The sequence below is a fragment of the Lathyrus oleraceus genome, chromosome 4 (assembly GCF_024323335.1).
Source record: "Lathyrus oleraceus cultivar Zhongwan6 chromosome 4, CAAS_Psat_ZW6_1.0, whole genome shotgun sequence".
Lineage (NCBI taxonomy): Eukaryota > Viridiplantae > Streptophyta > Magnoliopsida > Fabales > Fabaceae > Lathyrus > Lathyrus oleraceus.
This window is the reverse complement of record NC_066582.1, coordinates 371,571,743-371,591,853: the sequence shown is the minus strand read 5'-3', so window position 1 is coordinate 371,591,853 and position 20,111 is coordinate 371,571,743. Positions and strand designations below refer to the sequence as shown.

The 20,111-nt window shown below is 37.0% G+C and overlaps 2 protein-coding genes across 2 annotated transcripts; both read left to right on the top strand.

Moving 5' to 3' along the window:
• The first annotated feature begins 1,080 nt into the window (after positions 1–1,080).
• Positions 1,081–2,323, top strand: LOC127135555 (U11/U12 small nuclear ribonucleoprotein 31 kDa protein). Its single transcript, XM_051062220.1, has one exon. It carries the CDS (start codon positions 1,232–1,234, stop codon positions 2,063–2,065), a length of 834 nt encoding a protein of 277 aa, XP_050918177.1. The 5' UTR covers positions 1,081–1,231; the 3' UTR covers positions 2,066–2,323.
• A 16,026-nt stretch (positions 2,324–18,349) lies between these two features.
• LOC127135554 (U11/U12 small nuclear ribonucleoprotein 31 kDa protein) lies at positions 18,350–19,514 on the top strand. The gene has a single exon (XM_051062219.1). It carries the CDS (start codon positions 18,501–18,503, stop codon positions 19,332–19,334), a length of 834 nt encoding a protein of 277 aa, XP_050918176.1. The 5' UTR covers positions 18,350–18,500; the 3' UTR covers positions 19,335–19,514.
• Positions 19,515–20,111: the final 597 nt, after the last annotated feature.

Below are 20,111 nucleotides of genomic sequence, written 5' to 3'. Positions count from 1 at the left end.
TGAGAACTTTGCTTTTTTGGATAGGATGCATGAGTTCTAGAAATTAAATGATGTTGAAAAATAATACAATAGAAAAAAGTCTAATGCGAAAAGTTCAATAAATTTAAAAAGATGTCATCGATTTTGATGCATTTTAATCGTATGTACTTCTAATTTTGTTGATTCACTATGTTCATTTTTATTCTTATATCTTCATTTTAAGATGTCCAAACATAATCTAAGCGTATAAATAAAGCATTACTTTTGAAAACAAATTAATTGTTGAGTTTCTAGTAAGAGATGAGTCCTCTTCAATTCTGGACAAATTCTACATAAGAGTTTTTAAATGTTGTGAAACTGAAGTTATTAGACTAAGGTTTTGCTTAAATTGATGCAATGAGATGATATGAAGTGATATGAGATGAAATAGAATAAGATTACATTGTTTGAGTTAATTAAAATCAGATCCAGTATAATAAAATTTTATTATTCTATTTTATTTCATTTCATCACTTTTCATTAGCATTGTTTCCCTTAGATATGAGGAATAAAAAATTACATCACTTTCTACTAGTATTGATCACTTTCTACGAGTATTGTTCCCTTTAATATGAGCAGAATGAAAATTTTCATCACTTTCCATCAGTATTGTTTCTCTTTTATATGAGCAGAATCAAAAACTTACTTTGTTTTTATCGCTAATTATTCAAATAATAAAGTAATAAAATTTCTATTTCACTCTATTCTATTTTTGCTAAATTTCAATAACTCTATTTATCTTAAGATATTAAAATATAATCTAAAATAATATAATAAAATTGTATATCTAACGAACTAGAAATTTTTGTCTTAAAAAATCTAGCATCATACTAACAAAAAATTATTAAAATTTATATATGCAGATGGGTGGCTGACCAATTAAATAAAAAAATATTAAAACATAATAATTTTTAGTTTTATGCTATCTTTACAAGTACTCTGGCGGTGAGCAAGTTGTCCATTTACATATGGATAGTACTGCTTATAAAAAAATAAGAATGGATAAAACCATATATAAAACCAATCCAAAATATCCGGATCCATGTCCAGATCCGCTTGGAGTTTCGCTTCACTTCTCTAGGGTTTCTCAAACGCATTATAGAATCTCTCCACTCTCAGATTTCCTCTATAGATTAAAGAAGCATCGGAGAACTAATTCCGTCGCCGGAAACCGAACGCCGTTGCCGGAAACAAAAAACCTGAACCGAAAAAAATGTCAAGCAAGAAGAAACACAAACGAAAACACAGCGACAGCGATGAAGACGACGACGTTTTCTACTACCGCTACTGCGCTTCGTCCTCAACCCCCAACACCACCACCGGCACCACATCCAGTAATCAACCCCAATCAAAACCGAACAACAAAGGATCATCAATAGGAGGAACAGGTGAACCCTTAGCACCATCAAAATCGACGCTATACGTTTCTAATCTAGATTACTCCCTAACAAACTCCGATCTCCATACGCTCTTCTCTACTTTCGGCCGCATCGCGCGTGTAACCGTTCTCAAAGACCGTCACACGCGCCTAAGCCGCGGTGTCGCGTTTGTCCAATTCGTTTCTCGTAATGACGCCCAACGCGCCGTGGCGGAGATGAATAAGAAGATTCTCAATGGAAGGACTCTAACTGCTTCTATTGCTGCTGATAATGGACGTGCTCCGGAGTTTATTCGGAAGCGCGTGTACAATACTGAGACTGCTTTGTGTTATGAGTGTGGGGGGCATGGTCATTTGTCGTATGAGTGTCCTAAGAATCAGTTGGGGCCGAGGCCGCGGCCTCAGCCTAAGAAGCCGCGACGGGGATTTAGTGGGCTGAGGGATAGGGATGGGGAGGAGGAAGGTGATGAGGAGGAGGAGGAGGGTGGTCAGATTGCTGCGGAGCAGTTTGACGATAATTGGGCTTCTGTTGTGGATGATGAAGCGGGTGAAAGGTTGCTGGGGAGAAACAGAAATGATGATGAGGGTTTGGACAACAACAAGACGAAGAAGAAAGGGAAGAAAGCTGGGTATTTCAGTGATGAGAGTGATCATGATGATGATGATTGATCATGACTATGTAGCATTGACACTTCAGATTGAAGGTGTGTGTTTGGTATTCCGCATTACCGCATTATTCAACTAGTCCTGTGTGTCGTGTCTATATATGTGCCAGTGTTTCATAGATCTAAATGGCAATTTTTTGTTTTTATCAAGATATGGTGTAATTGATGAAATTGTTTATATGTTGTTGGCTTGGTTGGATGTGTTTATGGTTTTGATCACAAGCACATGTTAGTTATTAGTTATTGTGGTAGTAATTAGTGATAGTGGTGGTGAATTGGTGATGAGCATTTTTGTGTATTCCATATTTTCATAGTTAATGAATGATGACAGACGAGTCTCTTATTTATCGGCTTAATTTAGCATTCGGTTTACCTGTAAAACAGAAAGGAAAAGCCTGTTCGTTATGTTTTTTATTTTGGTTCAGTTAAAACATGTAATGTAATCAAATTGTAACACCCTGGTTTACTTTATGCACATCTTGTTATCATATAAGTAAGGTTTTTAATTACAGTTGTGGTGGTTATGTTATGATATTTGATATGTAGAATATTGTAGTCAGATATAGCTGGATTTGATGTGGTTGTTGAGATCTTGAAAAGCATAGGTTGTAGACTTGTAGTCACAATTACTGTCGCCGTTCTTGTGGAAAGCAGTTTAAAACCATGGGTAACAGTTCTTCTGATTACCTTTACTCTTTGATGTCTACTGAGCATTTTTATGCAGATTGATGAGTATTTCTCAAGTTTCTCTTAGAATGCTTAAATTGCTTCTCCCAGAGAAAATGTGGTATCCTTTTCATGCATAATCACTTGGCTGAGCTGGAGAATAATACCAATTTGTGCCTCACCCTCGACACTAGGCTTTAAATTATAGGTTTAATTATTCTGTAACTTTTTGAACCATGGGCTAATCTTGAATGTCATTGTAATGATATGTAGAAAAAGAAATTGGTTATTGTTATGCTATTTCCTTTCTTTCTGAATTATGGCTTTGAATCGGATTAAGTATAGTTATATTATATGGAGTTTGGGGTCAATTGTTACTGTTGTACTGTTGGTTTTAAGCATTGTTGGTTTTGGATATATCTATAACTCTGAAACCATATTCAGTTGACAGTTATATATAACCGATAGATACCATATTCATGATTGTCTATATACTTTTGTATGCTCATATTTTTTACTAATTGAATCATTGTCTTATGGCACAAGTTAATGAAAATAGTAGAGTTCATATCCTCTATGAATAGGATTAACATGAAGCTTGATTACATAGTACGATAATTGTACTCAGATATAAAGATATTGGGAGTTTTGTGAAATTCAGGATATCGGTTTCTTGAATTTTGTTGAAGTTTGAGCAGATTCAAATAGGATTAATATGGGTGTTCTTGAAGAGGAAGTAGGTAAAAGTTTGGAATTTTTTTTCAAAATAATAATTATTTTTATTTTTTTTTCAAAATAACTAATTATTTAAAAAAATTATCAAAATAACCAGGTTTGGTAGAGGATGCGTCAGATGAACTGGGGCACCCCCAATGCATAAAGAGGAGGCGTCAATAGCATTGGCGCATGCATTGCGCTCCTCACGAGGAGGCGCCACTAGCATTGGCGCATGCATTGCGCTCCTCATGAGGAGGCGCCAATACTAGTGGCGCCTGCATTGGGCCTCATGAGGAGGCGTCAATGCTAGTGGCGCCTAGGTGCATTTGGTTGTGTGGGCGCTAATTCATCTGGCTGCATGTGATGGTCATGTGGGCGTCAATCCCTCAAGCGCCCACATGTTTTGTCCGTCTCTATAAATACCACGCATTGGATGCAATATTTTTCACTCAAACTCATCTCCTAATACAATTCAACCACCATCAATTTCAATTTTCCCTGTTTCAACAATGTCTGCATACATTCAAAAACAAAGTGCTGATGTAATATTTTCTGCCGTTGCGGCTCCGGTACAGATTCGACTTTGGAACACAAATATGTTTGAACGTCTTAATCGGACGTTGTACAGTTGGTTAGAGGGAGAAATTGGAGAGGGTGAACGGATTAGAAGAATACAATGGCTTGTGTCCACGTTCAACCAACACGGAGAATTACGCGAATTGGTGGATATTAAGACAGACCAAGACGCTCGTAGGATGATGCATTACATGTTCAAAATTGTTTTGCTGGTTGTAATTGCATAGTTCTTGTATTTGTTATAATTATATGTGTTACTGTTTATGCAATGGTACTTTCGTGACAGACGTCTAATATGAAATAAATTTAATTTTTCATATATTGCAATAGAGGTACATGTAAATTTATCTGGTTGTGCTCATTCTAACACTAGGACAGTTATTACGATTGTGACCTAGTTGACGGCATGAACTACATAGTCTAACCATTTTGTTCGCCGTATCCATTTCGGTTCGAATTCGGATGCTGTTTGGGCGACCCTTTTTCTTCCTTCGCATAACTTCGTTGTGCCAGACGATGTCCCCTTGATATTCTGGCCAATAATCCTCTTTTGCCACTACGAAAAAACTAATTTTATAAACATTTGAAAGACTGACGATTTTGTAAACTTCAGATAACAAGTATGATGGATCCCTTCGAACCTTTGAGCATGCCGCAAGGACATGGGAGCGGGGGTACGAAAGGCTTGGAACTTTCTGCAGTCGCACTAACCTCTATCTAGTTCGACTCTGTACTGTCCCATCGGCATGCCCTCATTGTGATCCATGGACTCGACAACACTAAACCAACCTTTACTTCGGTCAAAGACCGTAACCACATGTGTGTTTGCTTTGGCAGCTTCATGTCTGATGAATTTCATCGAAGCATCACTGAACAACTGTCCAGATTGCAACACTGAACTCCATTTTAAGCGTCTGGTTTCAAACAACGCCCTTAGCCTGAAATATGTAGCATGCACCAAAGCGATTATTGGTAGGTTACGGATGCCTTTGAAGACAGAGTTCATTGATTCCACAAGATTTGTTGTCATGTGGCCCCAACGTTGACCGTTGTCGTATGCCCTAGTCCACTTCTCCAAAGGAATACCATGGATCCACCGTACCGCATCTTCGTTTGACAATCTTATTTCCTTGCGGTAGTGTTTGAAAGAAGGTTCTGATAATGCGTAACCTGCATTGACAACCTTCTTCCGCAACGTCTTATCTTTGATTTCCCGCATGAAATTCTGAGCAATATGTCTATTACATAACACATGCGTCGAAGGAGGATTTTGCCAGCCGTTGTCAATGTTATTATATGCACTGATGATTGAAGGGTGTCTGTCGGAGATCAAACATAAGTTAGGCTGAGGTGCAACGTGCAATCAGAGATTTCTTAGGAAAAAACTTCATCCCTCAGCAGTCTCCCCTTCAACTAGGGCAAAGACGATTGAAAAAATATTGATGTTCCCATCTTGTGCCACTACCATCAGTAACGTTCCTTTGTATTTTCCGTACAACCATGTACCATCAGTTTGTATAATTGGTTTACAGAAAGAAAAACCTATGATACCTGGTTGATACACCCAGAATAGACGGTGAAATATTTTATTTCCAACAGCACACGTACCATCTGGTGTATAGGCGGACAATTTGTTTCCAGCTTGACAATTGTCCCGGGAGCATATTGTTTTAGAGCCAACAAGTATTTTGGAAGTTGTTTGTAAGACTCCTCCCAATTGCCAAACACTTTTTCAATAGATTTTGTCCTAGCTATCCATGCCTTCCTATATGATGGAGTGTACTCGTACTCTGCCCTAATATGCGAGATTATTGTACTCACCTTTAATGATGGATTGTCGCTAATAACAGATAATATTTCATCACATATTAGCTGAGAGCTTAATTTACGATGATCCTGGATTGGGTTTGTCAGCATGCATGTGTGATCTGGACCCATTGATCCAATCTCCCAAGACTCGCTCCTCTTCCGGTACGAAGCTGACAACATAAAAAGGCAGTGCTCATTCGGACAATAAACTTTATACCTCGATGCGTCAGTTCTGTCAACTCTGAAATCAGCTGATAGTTGCATGTGGAATTTCTTAATGGCTCTTACACATTCCTCTTTTGTGCGAAATGTGTCTCCTTGTTTCAAAGATCCTTGCATCTGCACGTAAGGATTGTACCATACATCTGCTAAAGGTTCATCTGAACCCAAATTTAACCTTGTCATCTGTTGGGGTGGGCAGTATACATAACTTGTTGGTATTGGCTCCTCTTCCTCTTCAGCGTTCACCATCGAATCAACCATGATCTCAGATTCTTCTTCTTTGTCATCTAGAACATTCACCTCAGCTTGTTCGTCATCAGTCTCACAAAACACTTGTGACTGATCAATGTACAGAGACACCTGTTGTTGATGTGGTAATATATACAACTCTATATCGTTGTAACCAGATTGTTCGTGACTGACAAACATATGCTGAATATCATCATCATCTCGAATCTTCTTCTGATAAAATTTAACCTGGTTTTCTACAAACCAAACCGGATTTTTATAGATGATTTGGCCCACATTACTGCATTGCAATTTCTTTTCTATTCTTTGTTTCAGATGTGAAAAATTTGATCGTCGATTTATTGTAAACCGAGTTACCTCTGTGTTTCGAAAACAAAAACCGAACAACTGATGATCAAATATTTCACCTTCGACATGGGCACTGATCATGTAATGTTGTGTGGAAGACATTTTGTTGAAATATTAAATATGTAGATATCTTTAAGGGAATTGAATGCATTGCTAAGTTGTTCATCCACACAACATAAATAATGTTTCATTGCTAACTTGGTCGTTGCATTGATAACTTGGTCATTGTTTGTACAAACTTGACCATGCATGTAGTAGAAAGAATCAACCATGCAGAGAAAAGAGTGACAAGAACACACATGCGCCTGAGCCCTGAGATTCCCACCTAGGCGCCCATTCCCTAGGCGCCATAAAGTAACTGGGGCGCCAAAAGGATGGGTGCCTCTTCACAAAAATTGGTCTTATGCGCCACTAGGAAGGGCGCCCCTTCCCATTGCCCTACACTAAGGCGCCAAGAGGAAGGGAGCCTCTTCCTTGCATGTGAAGAATCACATGTAGGCGCCAAGAGGAATGGCGCATCTTCCCTTACATGTTGATTCTTCACATGCGCCTAGAAGAGATTCCTCACATGCTATCTCTCACATGCTTTCTGAAGTTTGTCATTCCCTTGTCTTCTCTTGCCATTCCATGCAACCAATCACATTCATCTTAGGTTGCAAACCTACTCACTCATTCATCTATAAATAGCCTCTCATATCAACAATATCAAATCATCTTCATCAATACTCAATTATATTCTTCTACCACACTTGTTTCCTCTACCACACTCAAGCTTTGCAAAATCAAATCATGTCTTTGTTGACTATGGGCGATGAACATAGAGGCACGCTCGAGAATATATCGGCATTTGTATGTCATCTCTCTCTTTTTACTTTTTCTATTTTTAGTCTTATACCTTTGTTATCTATGTTTTTCTTACTTCTTATAGAGTTGTGCTTGTTGATTATGTATTTCTTCTTCTAATTGCATTTTCTTACTTTTTTATTATTAGGATCCGAAGCGGTTTAGATGTCGTGTACATGAATATGTACCCCACGATCCTTTAATAGAACCATATATTAGAGGATGTGGATTTGGAAATCTACTCAACATTGTTTCGTACTCGGTGGACTACAAGTTCATTCTAACTTTGTTGGAGAGGTGGAGACCCGAGACCCACACATTTCACCTTCCGATTGGTGAGTGTACCGTCACACTTGAGGACGTGTACATGTTGTTGGGTCTCCGTATAGATGGAAAGGCAGTGAATGATCGAGTTAACCAAGACAACAATATCTGCAATGAATTATTGGGTGCCCATTTGCTAGACGACGAAACTGAGGGAGACACGTCCGGTCAAGCAAGGGGGCAAGGTATAAGTTTAAAATACCTTAAACAATATTATGCCAGTATAGTAATTCCCGACGATTCAACCGAGTATGAGAAAATAATAAAAGCTTGGTGTTATATTATGATTTTATTTGATAATTTTTTGTTTCCAGAAAGTACAGGTAATTTTGTAAATATAATGTATTTACCTTTATTACGCAACATTAATAAGGTAAACACTTATAGTTAGGGTTCAGCTGTATTGGCCCATCTATATAGTGCAATGTATAGAACTACAAAAAAGAATACCTATATTTTTTTTCATGTGCGTATTTGCTTCAAGCTTGGGGTTGGTCAAGAATGTCGTCGCTCGCCCCGATAAATGAGCGCCCATTCGTGTTCCCGTTTGCAACCAAGTAAGTCTAACACTTTACCATTCACCATTTAGTTAATTATATTTTATATTATAATTAATAGTAAATAATATTTTTCACTTCTTTTTTATCTTAGGTGGTCAGTAAGGGGAATGAACTACAACAGGTGTCTGAAACACGCTATTGTAGTCTATCGAAATCTATTGGACCACATTGGACATGACGATGTAATAATCCTACCCAACTATATTTTAATTTAAAAATACTTCTCAAATTATTTTCCATCTAATCGTTTCGTATTGTTTTACAGTTTGTCTGGAGGCCATATCTGGGTCTGGATCATGATGTGAACCATGACGATGCTGCAGTTTGGACAACGAAGACACCGGTTATCCGATTCACTATGGTGGAAATGCACCAGAGTGACCGGGTCAAACTGCAGTTCTGAATGCTACAACAGATTCCAGAATCTCCCACGTGTTTGGGGAATTGACATCAAAAAAGGGTTGATGCACAATGGGATTATTCTGATTGGAGAGACTTTGCAAAAGACATGTGTCGTCCATAGAGGAATCAAAGACAACACATCTTGAACGAACCAGATATCCATGGTGCAAGACCGACTCAACAAAATATATGGCATGGTTTAGATCGGTAACAACTCAACAATTTGTATCTGAGCCGCGGTATTTGATGGATCCACGCCAACATGCTTCGTCATCGTATGCCCCACAACAATTCACCACCCAACACCAATGTGAACCCACCCAAACCCAACAACCAACCATACAACATCAACCAACCACATACACACAACAACCAAACACCCAACATCGCAACCCGTTCATGCCAACCACCCAACAACCAACCATCCAACGTCGCAATCCATTCATACCTCTCACTCAAACACAAAACCAAGAATCAAACCCCGCAACCACAACTGTCTATAGCCCAGATGATTCATATGGGTCACTTCATCGTAGCCCCCCATCAATAACACCCAACCATTGTTTAACTATAGTCGCCCCAGAAACCATTGCTTTGTTTCCAAAACGACTCAATGACCCAATTTGGGCAACTATATCGTCCCCAATTCACTCAACCACAACGCCCTAACTACGATGACATGGGCACCGAACTCCATTACGGAAGCGCCGTTGGCCAGAGCCCCTCCGGATATTGGGAGCAAATGATGACACATCTATCAAATACCGCTGGAACTTCCGTTGGACCTTCCAACCAACCATCGCTCGATCAGGTCAGCACACAAAGACCCCAAACACCTCAAGAAAATCGTGGAAGACCTAGGAGATAAACTAACGCACCGGGATGTGGAACAGGGGGACGTTATAATCGGACGGGTCATTAGTTTATTGTCAGTCCAATGTAACCAATTATTACATCATCAATGAATTTTTTTTCATTACTATTTCTTTTTTATTAAATAATAAAAATTAAATATTAATAATTAAAAAAAAATAGCAGGGGGTGTATGCGCCAGATGAATTGGCGCATACACCAATCAAACATACATAGGCGCCACTAACATTGGCGCCTCCTCATGAGGCCCAATGTAGGCGCCACTAGCATTGGCGCCTCCTCACGAGGAGTCTAATGCATGCGTCAATGCTATTGGCGCCTCCTCTTCATGCATTGGGGGTACGTCAATTCATCTGCCGCATCCTCTATCAAACCTGATTATTTTGGTAATATTTTTGAATAATTGGTTATTTTGGAATTATTTTTGAAAATAATGGTTATTTTGAAAAAAAATTCTAAAAGTTTGTTTTAATATATTTGTAATATTTTAATACAAATAAAATAAAAAATAAAATTAATTATAAAAACAATGATATATTTTATTAGTTCATAAATGTCTATTGATTGCTTACTCATTCCATCCTAAAATAAGAATAGTTTAAGGTTTTTATAAATTGTCATAAATGTATAGGAGAATAATGACTTGAAAGAAGTTTTAATTATTTAATGGCATTCTGAAAGAAATTGATATTGAAAAAGTAAAATGATGTTTATTTTGAGATAAATTTTGTTTGGTAAAATAATTTTGAAATGAAGTACCTCTCTAATGAAAGTAAAGTTTTGAAAACTAAAAATAATGCAGCGTTGTTCAATAGCGAACCAAAATATTAGTTTTAAAAATTGGAGAGTAAAAAAATATAATTTTAGCAAAATAGAAGATAAATAAATAAATTTAAGTCAGTAATTTTAAAAGTATTTGTTTTTTAAATTATGAATTTATATTGTGAAAAGTAATCTAATAATTTTAGATGTAATTGATGGTAATAAATTCAGAATTTGAAATTTAAATTCTTTGAAATATAAAATATAATATATATTTTTGGTGACGATTAGGGCTTTCATTGATAGAATTTTTTTTGGTGACAACTCAGAATTTGAAATGTATATTCTTTTAAATTCAGAATGTAAGTAAATAGTTTTTTTTGGGGACGTTTCAGAATTTGAAACTTAAACTATTTAACTCATATAATAAAAATAATAATTTTTTAAGTTTGTTTAATCAAATATATATTTATTTATTAGTAAAATGGGAGGATCAAAGGTCTAAAATGAGGAGACATTAGGCAGCATGTCTCATAGACATTTGAACCGTTACTAAAAAAATTATCATCGAATCAGATACAACCATCAAAACTGGACAAATCTAGTTTGGTTAAAAAATCAGCACACTTAATAGTTTTTCTAAAAATGTGAATGAATGCACTTCTTTAAAATGCTGAAGGAGAAGAAGAATATGCCTAGCCAAAGTCGAACCTTGTTTAGACTTCAAAGGCGACCCTTGGAGAGCATCTGCTACTGTCTTTTTGCCATCTTGAACAATAAGGTTCTTGAAATCTCTCTTCCAAGCAAGCTCCAAACCCATAAGGACACCCCAGAATTCTGTAGCAAGACTATTGCAATCACCAATAGTCTTATGAAAGCCACAAAGTTATCTTTCTTGACTGTCACGAAAAACACCCCCACACTTAGTAAGCAATCTGCTAGTGGTAGCCCCGTCAGAATTAAAACAAACCCCGAAGGTGTGAAAAACATAAGAAAGGGGGTTTGAATTGAGTTTTATAAAACAAAAGTTTTTTACCAACTCAAGAACACCACTTAAAAGTTAATAACAAAGAGATAAAAACACAAGTATTTTATTATCGTTCGCTTGAAACTCAAAGCTACTATAGTCCACCCTCCAAAGTGATTTCACCTTATACACACAGATTTAATCCACTATAATCAACTGATTAGAATAATCACAAAGAAGCTTTTGTTTATTAAGTGGATCACTGGATTAAGATGCATATTATTGTTATTCATTCATTGAGCATGGTACATGTCATTGTAGTCAATGACATCATCTACTCCATGCATAGGTTGCCTCGAAGGCTCACGTCTCATTAATTCAAGATTATAAAAAGCATCATTTGGTTCATAAGTACAAATTGATTCATATCAACAAGTCCTTTTGGCCGACCTACAAGATTGGTGCATTATTATGGTCCATCACGTCTCATGGCGAGCATTCTTATTAAATGAGCATTTTTTTCTACTCATCTCGGGCCACGTCTAAAGAGCTATTTAACGGATGGCCTAGGATTTGCATTTCCTGGTCCTGACTTGAGAAAATTTCCTGAGGATTTAGATTCAATGTCTTTTAATTCCTATAAGAAAGAAAATGAAACAGTTTTCTATGGACTTCATAATAATGTTACTTTTGATCAAAAAATACAAATTTAGATGTACAAAACCATTCTTTTTCCATATGGGCACGATCCTTCTGAGAATAAATTTTGTAAGGGGCATAGTTTACAGTTATATTGGTAGACCTCATGATTTACACACAGCCATGGCCTATGATCTAAAGACTTGAGGACATTACAATAAAAAAGTATATAAGCTTAAAACATCATGACAGTTGACCACGACAACTCCATGCACTCTCTTCACCAAAACACTTCCAGAAGCAGTAAACTTGGTATCATGAGTGAAACCTGCAGGATTCAAAGAAACAATGAGTAAGGATTTTCCCAAAGAGATTATGATCAAAAGAAGAAAAACTGTCACAAGCTGCCGAACGGCAAAACAGCAAAAACAAGCCGTCACACCCAAAAAACAAAAAACGGCTACAGACGCAAGTTCAGAGTATTCCTCCCACAGCAGGCCATGTTGCAGACCTTGGCAACATGATTGTCCTTCAATGGCAGGATGGTTAACAACTCCAAGACAGATGATTCAGTTCCAGAATGTTGATGTTAATAACTGGATAGGGATTTGGTCGGTAGCAGAGATGTTAAACAATCGAGAAAACTAACATGCTAAACACAGTTGAGAGTATCTCTTAGCCTACACTTGGAAATGAGGATACATTTAAAGATTCACCTTTTTGGGACATAAGGTTTAGCTATAGCGGCAGGACCATTGCATTATGAATCATCAATTAAAGACGGGATTGGTTTAAACGCCATAATGCTCCAAACCAAAACAGTGCCAGGGTATGCTTCAAAAAAAAACCTGTTACAATAGAACCTATTATCAGAGAACCATGACAGATGCTGAACCATGACAAGAAGAAACCTGTTACCAAACCATCTAACCTTGATCAAATATACGATCTAAAAACTGCACAAACCACTACTGCATCACCAAGCATAGCAACCCACAAATCAGCTCACGCACAAGCAAAGTATCCAAAACAAAAATAATCATTACCATAGCAAAATTTCATTCAAACTTCTAACACAATAGCTAACAACATCACATTCCAAGTTAACAGGTTTTCAGCATATGACTAACCTCATGGTAATAGAATCACAGGAGCAATCATGACTACCACCATGTAAAACACAGCAGACTAGCAATCCAAGCTCAGCCATCAACAAGGTTAACATCCATACAAGTATCATCAAGCATCCTGAATATCATTCAGATCACCTACCAAATACCAAACCAAGTATCAAACATGGCATCAATTTAATGGTCATAAGACTTGTAAGCACACAATTGTTATGATAAACCAAAGGCAAAGATTCACAGGATTCGAAAATACTTGAGCAGCAATTCATACCTAAATGTATTAAGTCCTCACATCAGCAAAAACGGAAGAAGTGTTGTGAATCGAAGTTGAGAAGTCATCAATTAAGGTTAAAATATATGCCAGTAAATACCAATTTCCTTACCTCAATTGTTGAAGGTTTCACCGCAGTAAAAACTAGATGGGAGATTCAGTGAAGACGGCCACGCATTTGGAGATTTTTTGGGACCACAATCAAATCCGTTTCCTACCACATTTACATTGGTCCCCACCAAAATCTAAAGAAAGATTTGATGCTAACGGAATGATTCCTTTTTGCACCATCTGCCAAGGATCCACACACGATTTTGGGGAGCTCATTTCACTCTATAAAAAGGAAAGCTAATCGATTGAAAAAGGAGAGAAGAAAAATACCGTCACTCTGCTGAAATCCCAAACGAACCTTACACCGAAAAGCTCCGCTAAAACTCTGTATTTCAACTCTGATTTTCACACTGAAAATCAGGGTTTGAAGAGCTTGACCCCTTCAATCGCGTGCAAAAGGAAATGACAATCAATTAGAGGAGAAAGTCAGAATCAGACAGAAAACAAGGAGTGGATACAGAAGGATAGAAAGAAAAGGAAGAAACTTGAAACAACAAGCAAAAGAAGAGGGACAACGTCATACATACTCACCGAAGGTAATCATGGCCGTCAGGTCTTCGTCGGGGCTACGATGCTCCGGCGGAATCTTTCCCTTTTATTTTGCTTTAAAGTGCTTTGACCTTGTATTTTGACTCGTTAATTTCTGCTGTTGATTGTGATATAGAAAACGGGTTAGAAGCTAAGATTAGGTTTTCCTTTGAGGTTCCGATTCGCTACTGTTTTCTAGATCCCGTCGAGGATTTGGAGGTTTGAGGGGATTGTGGTCGTTTGTCACGTTGGAAGTTTTGAACTTCATGTTCGAGTCCTGGTTTGTTTGAGGATGAACACCGAAGGGTGTTCATCGGTTTCCTTTCAAAAAAAATTTCTCTCTCTGCAGTTTTGGATTGGGACCATGCACACGATTTAATAGGGAGAGGATATTTTCCAGAAAGAATGAAGAGTCGTTTTAAGAGAGAGAGACAAAATTATTTTGATTTATTTCTTTGCTTTAAGGGGTGATTGTTTCTTCTTTTAAAATATTATTAAGAGTAAATTAATGTTATTGATGATAGATACTTGGGTGCTGTCAGATTATGTTCCCAAAATCTTTATGATGTTATCAATGAACAATGATGCGCGTGGCGGTAGGTAAACCGAGGCCAACCTTTTCTCTTCTCGGCGGTACCACTTGGCTGAGTAGGAGAGGATTTTGGGCCTTGTGGCCCATCCCGAAAATAACACTACTTTAAGTCCCTTGGGCCTTCTTTGATCCAATGTTTAGGGCCTAACTTTTTATTTATTTCCCAAACATTCCAATTTGGTCTACTTGGTTTATGAGCTATTCTTGATTGTTTTAATTAAAATTAAGATAACACTAATATTAGAAATATTTATTAGTTCGGTTTCGATTACTATTTTCAACTCTTCTTTTTATCTTGTTATAATATTATAATTAGTTAAATGGTGGATTAATGGTTAACGTCAACAAATAATTTACTTTATTTTCTAATAAATAAGTTTGACGTTGGTCCAATACCAAATAGTCTTTCCCAAAAGTATATTAATTCTAAATAAATTCAAATTCACCGTATTTAAATAGTATTCTCTTAAAAATTATTTAATTTAATTTTGAATGAAAAGGAGAATAGTAAGCCTCCGCTTCACTATCTCTCGACTATTCGAACAATTGGCGTACGCCATATTGCTCGGATTTTCGTCATTCATTTAAAACCCTAAAACTCCATAAAATTAAAATCACTCCACCAATTAATTATAAATTCTAAAAGTTTTATTTTTAATAATTAATCTTTGAATGAAAAGGAGAATAGTGAGCATCCGCTTCATTATCTCTCGATTATTCGAATAATTGGCGTACGCCATATTGCTCGGATTTTCGTCATTCAATTAAAACCCTAATAATCATACAATTTCAAATCAATTTTTCAAATCAAACATAGGTTCTAAATTCAAATTATTTCTAAACTTCAACCATCATATTCAAATCATTTTCCAAATCAACTACAAATTCTAAAACATTTAATTCTAAATTTATGATAATAAAGAGGATAGGAGGCGTACGCCTCACTATCTTTCGATTATTCGAATAATTGGCGTACGCCACATTGCTCGAGTTTTTGTCATCAAACTTAAAACACAATCGAATAAACTCAAATCACCTCTTATATCAAACCCAATTTTACAAAATAAACTATACAACTTCAATAGAGAATGGGAGGCGTACGCCTCACCACTCCTTGATTATTTGAATAATTGGCGTACGCCACCTTGCTCAAATCATCGACAAATCCAAACCTACCAACCCAAAATTCAAGCTATCTTCATAAATCGAATACAATATCTAAACATATCTTTTTACAATTTAAACCTCGGGTGATAAAAGATGGGAGGCGTACGCCTCACCGTCTCTCGATTATTTGGATAATTGGCGTACGCCATATTGCACAAATTATCGACTTCCGACTAAAACACGTTAAATAAACTTGGATAAGGGAATAGGTGGCGTACGCCTCGTTATTCTTTGAATAAGCAAGTAGGAGGCGTACGCCTCACTACCGTGCGTATTCAACATCCACAAACAAACTTTCAAAACAATTCGAACGAAAAGGGAATAGAAGGCGCACGCCTTATTATTCCTCGAAAGAATTGAACGATTGGTGTACACCATATTGCTCAATCTTTCGTCGTTCCTCAAATCATCAACAAATCAAACCTAACTTCTCGCCCTCGAGCGATCGAAACCAATCAAATCCAAACACGTCAATTCAACTCGTCACCCCCGCGTGACCAAAACCCTTTCAAAAAGAACACTGTCAATCCTTTCTAATGCGCACAACAAACCAGTGCTAGAGCCTCCACCGAGAGTAGACAAGCCAGTGTTTAGCCGTTAGAACGCCGACCTACACAGTCGTTCATCAAAACAAAACACAACCAATATTCGTAGTAGCCCGAACTACGAATGCTCTGATTTCCTTATTGCACCATAAGGATACGTAGGCAGGAGATTGCTGTATCTTCGCGAGCACACTAATAAAAAACCTCCCATTTCCCCCATCCTGAGGTCTTCATCCACATCTATCATCAATTCTAATTACTCGAAGCAAGCAGATAAACAGTCAATTAACAGTCAAATAGCAAAATCAGACTAAAAGGTTCCCGTTGAGTACAACGGACGTGAGGGGTGCTAATACCTTCCCCTTGCGTAATCGACTCCCGAACCCGAATATGGTTGCGACGACCATTATTCTTATTTCTAAAGGTTTTCTCGATATTTTCCTATTCCTTCATTGGAATAAATAAAGTTCGGTGGCGACTCTGTTTCGAACAACATTTTTTTTCCGCGTCCTATCGCGAGGGATCGCATTATCATCTTTTTTTGAGGTGCGACAATTACATGCGACTCTATATGACTAATGCACAAATACAAGCTATTCAAAATCCTTTGATTCTTAGTAAAATTGGTGTCCCCACAACGACAATAAAGTGGATGAATTTTTCTGAAATGAGTCATCTTATATCAAATGTATATGACTGAGTTTTAGTTTAGTTTACAAGACATAGTTTTTCGTAAATCGTTTTCCCTCTGCTAAGTTGCCCTCCAAATAATTTAAATGGCCGGGTTGTCTTGATTAGACAGATTGCTACTAAGATGCATTTTATACAAGCTTATTTGAAACGAGGGTGTCCTCTACCACCAACATTCGTAGAATGGAGAGAACGTCTTAAGGAAGAAACATCTGAGTGAGAACTTTGCTTTTTTGGATAGGATGCATGAGTTCTAGAAATTAAATGATGTTGAAAAATAATACAATAGAAAAAAGTCTAATGCGAAAAGTTCAATAAATTTAAAAAGATGTCATCGATTTTGATGCATTTTAATCGTATGTACTTCTAATTTTGTTGATTCACTATGTTCATTTTTATTCTTATATCTTCATTTTAAGATGTCCAAACATAATCTAAGCGTATAAATAAAGCATTACTTTTGAAAACAAATTAATTGTTGAGTTTCTAGTAAGAGATGAGTCCTCTTCAATTCTGGACAAATTCTACATAAGAGTTTTTAAATGTTGTGAAACTGAAGTTATTAGACTAAGGTTTTGCTTAAATTGATGCAATGAGATGATATGAAGTGATATGAGATGAAATAGAATAAGATTACATTGTTTGAGTTAATTAAAATCAGATCCAGTATAATAAAATTTTATTATTCTATTTTATTTCATTTCATCACTTTTCATTAGCATTGTTTCCCTTAGATATGAGGAATAAAAAATTACATCACTTTCTACTAGTATTGATCACTTTCTACGAGTATTGTTCCCTTTAATATGAGCAGAATGAAAATTTTCATCACTTTCCATCAGTATTGTTTCTCTTTTATATGAGCAGAATCAAAAACTTACTTTGTTTTTATCGCTAATTATTCAAATAATAAAGTAATAAAATTTCTATTTCACTCTATTCTATTTTTGCTAAATTTCAATAACTCTATTTATCTTAAGATATTAAAATATAATCTAAAATAATATAATAAAATTGTATATCTAACGAACTAGAAATTTTTGTCTTAAAAAATCTAGCATCATACTAACAAAAAATTATTAAAATTTATATATGCAGATGGGTGGCTGACCAATTAAATAAAAAAATATTAAAACATAATAATTTTTAGTTTTATGCTATCTTTACAAGTACTCTGGCGGTGAGCAAGTTGTCCATTTACATATGGATAGTACTGCTTATAAAAAAATAAGAATGGATAAAACCATATATAAAACCAATCCAAAATATCCGGATCCATGTCCAGATCCGCTTGGAGTTTCGCTTCACTTCTCTAGGGTTTCTCAAACGCATTATAGAATCTCTCCACTCTCAGATTTCCTCTATAGATTAAAGAAGCATCGGAGAACTAATTCCGTCGCCGGAAACCGAACGCCGTTGCCGGAAACAAAAAACCTGAACCGAAAAAAATGTCAAGCAAGAAGAAACACAAACGAAAACACAGCGACAGCGATGAAGACGACGACGTTTTCTACTACCGCTACTGCGCTTCGTCCTCAACCCCCAACACCACCACCGGCACCACATCCAGTAATCAACCCCAATCAAAACCGAACAACAAAGGATCATCAATAGGAGGAACAGGTGAACCCTTAGCACCATCAAAATCGACGCTATACGTTTCTAATCTAGATTACTCCCTAACAAACTCCGATCTCCATACGCTCTTCTCTACTTTCGGCCGCATCGCGCGTGTAACCGTTCTCAAAGACCGTCACACGCGCCTAAGCCGCGGTGTCGCGTTTGTCCAATTCGTTTCTCGTAATGACGCCCAACGCGCCGTGGCGGAGATGAATAAGAAGATTCTCAATGGAAGGACTCTAACTGCTTCTATTGCTGCTGATAATGGACGTGCTCCGGAGTTTATTCGGAAGCGCGTGTACAATACTGAGACTGCTTTGTGTTATGAGTGTGGGGGGCATGGTCATTTGTCGTATGAGTGTCCTAAGAATCAGTTGGGGCCGAGGCCGCGGCCTCAGCCTAAGAAGCCGCGACGGGGATTTAGTGGGCTGAGGGATAGGGATGGGGAGGAGGAAGGTGATGAGGAGGAGGAGGAGGGTGGTCAGATTGCTGCGGAGCAGTTTGACGATAATTGGGCTTCTGTTGTGGATGATGAAGCGGGTGAAAGGTTGCTGGGGAGAAACAGAAATGATGATGAGGGTTTGGACAACAACAAGACGAAGAAGAAAGGGAAGAAAGCTGGGTATTTCAGTGATGAGAGTGATCATGATGATGATGATTGATCATGACTATGTAGCATTGACACTTCAGATTGAAGGTGTGTGTTTGGTATTCCGCATTACCGCATTATTCAACTAGTCCTGTGTGTCGTGTCTATATATGTGCCAGTGTTTCATAGATCTAAATGGCAATTTTTTGTTTTTATCAAGATATGGTGTAATTGATGAAATTGTTTATATGTTGTTGGCTTGGTTGGATGTGTTTATGGTTTTGATCACAAGCACATGTTAGTTATTAGTTATTGTGGTAGTAATTAGTGATAGTGGTGGTGAATTGGTGATGAGCATTTTTGTGTATTCCATATTTTCATAGTTAATGAATGATGACAGACGAGTCTCTTATTTATCGGCTTAATTTAGCATTCGGTTTACCTGTAAAACAGAAAGGAAAAGCCTGTTCGTTATGTTTTTTATTTTGGTTCAGTTAAAACATGTAATGTAATCAAATTGTAACACCCTGGTTTACTTTATGCACATCTTGTTATCATATAAGTAAGGTTTTTAATTACAGTTGTGGTGGTTATGTTATGATATTTGATATGTAGAATATTGTAGTCAGATATAGCTGGATTTGATGTGGTTGTTGAGATCTTGAAAAGCATAGGTTGTAGACTTGTAGTCACAATTACTGTCGCCGTTCTTGTGGAAAGCAGTTTAAAACCATGGGTAACAGTTCTTCTGATTACCTTTACTCTTTGATGTCTACTGAGCATTTTTATGCAGATTGATGAGTATTTCTCAAGTTTCTCTTAGAATGCTTAAATTGCTTCTCCCAGAGAA

What these genes read in the sequence shown, in the direction of transcription:
- LOC127135555 (XM_051062220.1), top strand. Translation starts at nt 1,232, where the DNA reads ATGTCAAGCAAGAAGAAACACAAACGAAAACACAGCGACAGCGATGAA.
- LOC127135554 (XM_051062219.1), top strand. Translation starts at nt 18,501, where the DNA reads ATGTCAAGCAAGAAGAAACACAAACGAAAACACAGCGACAGCGATGAA.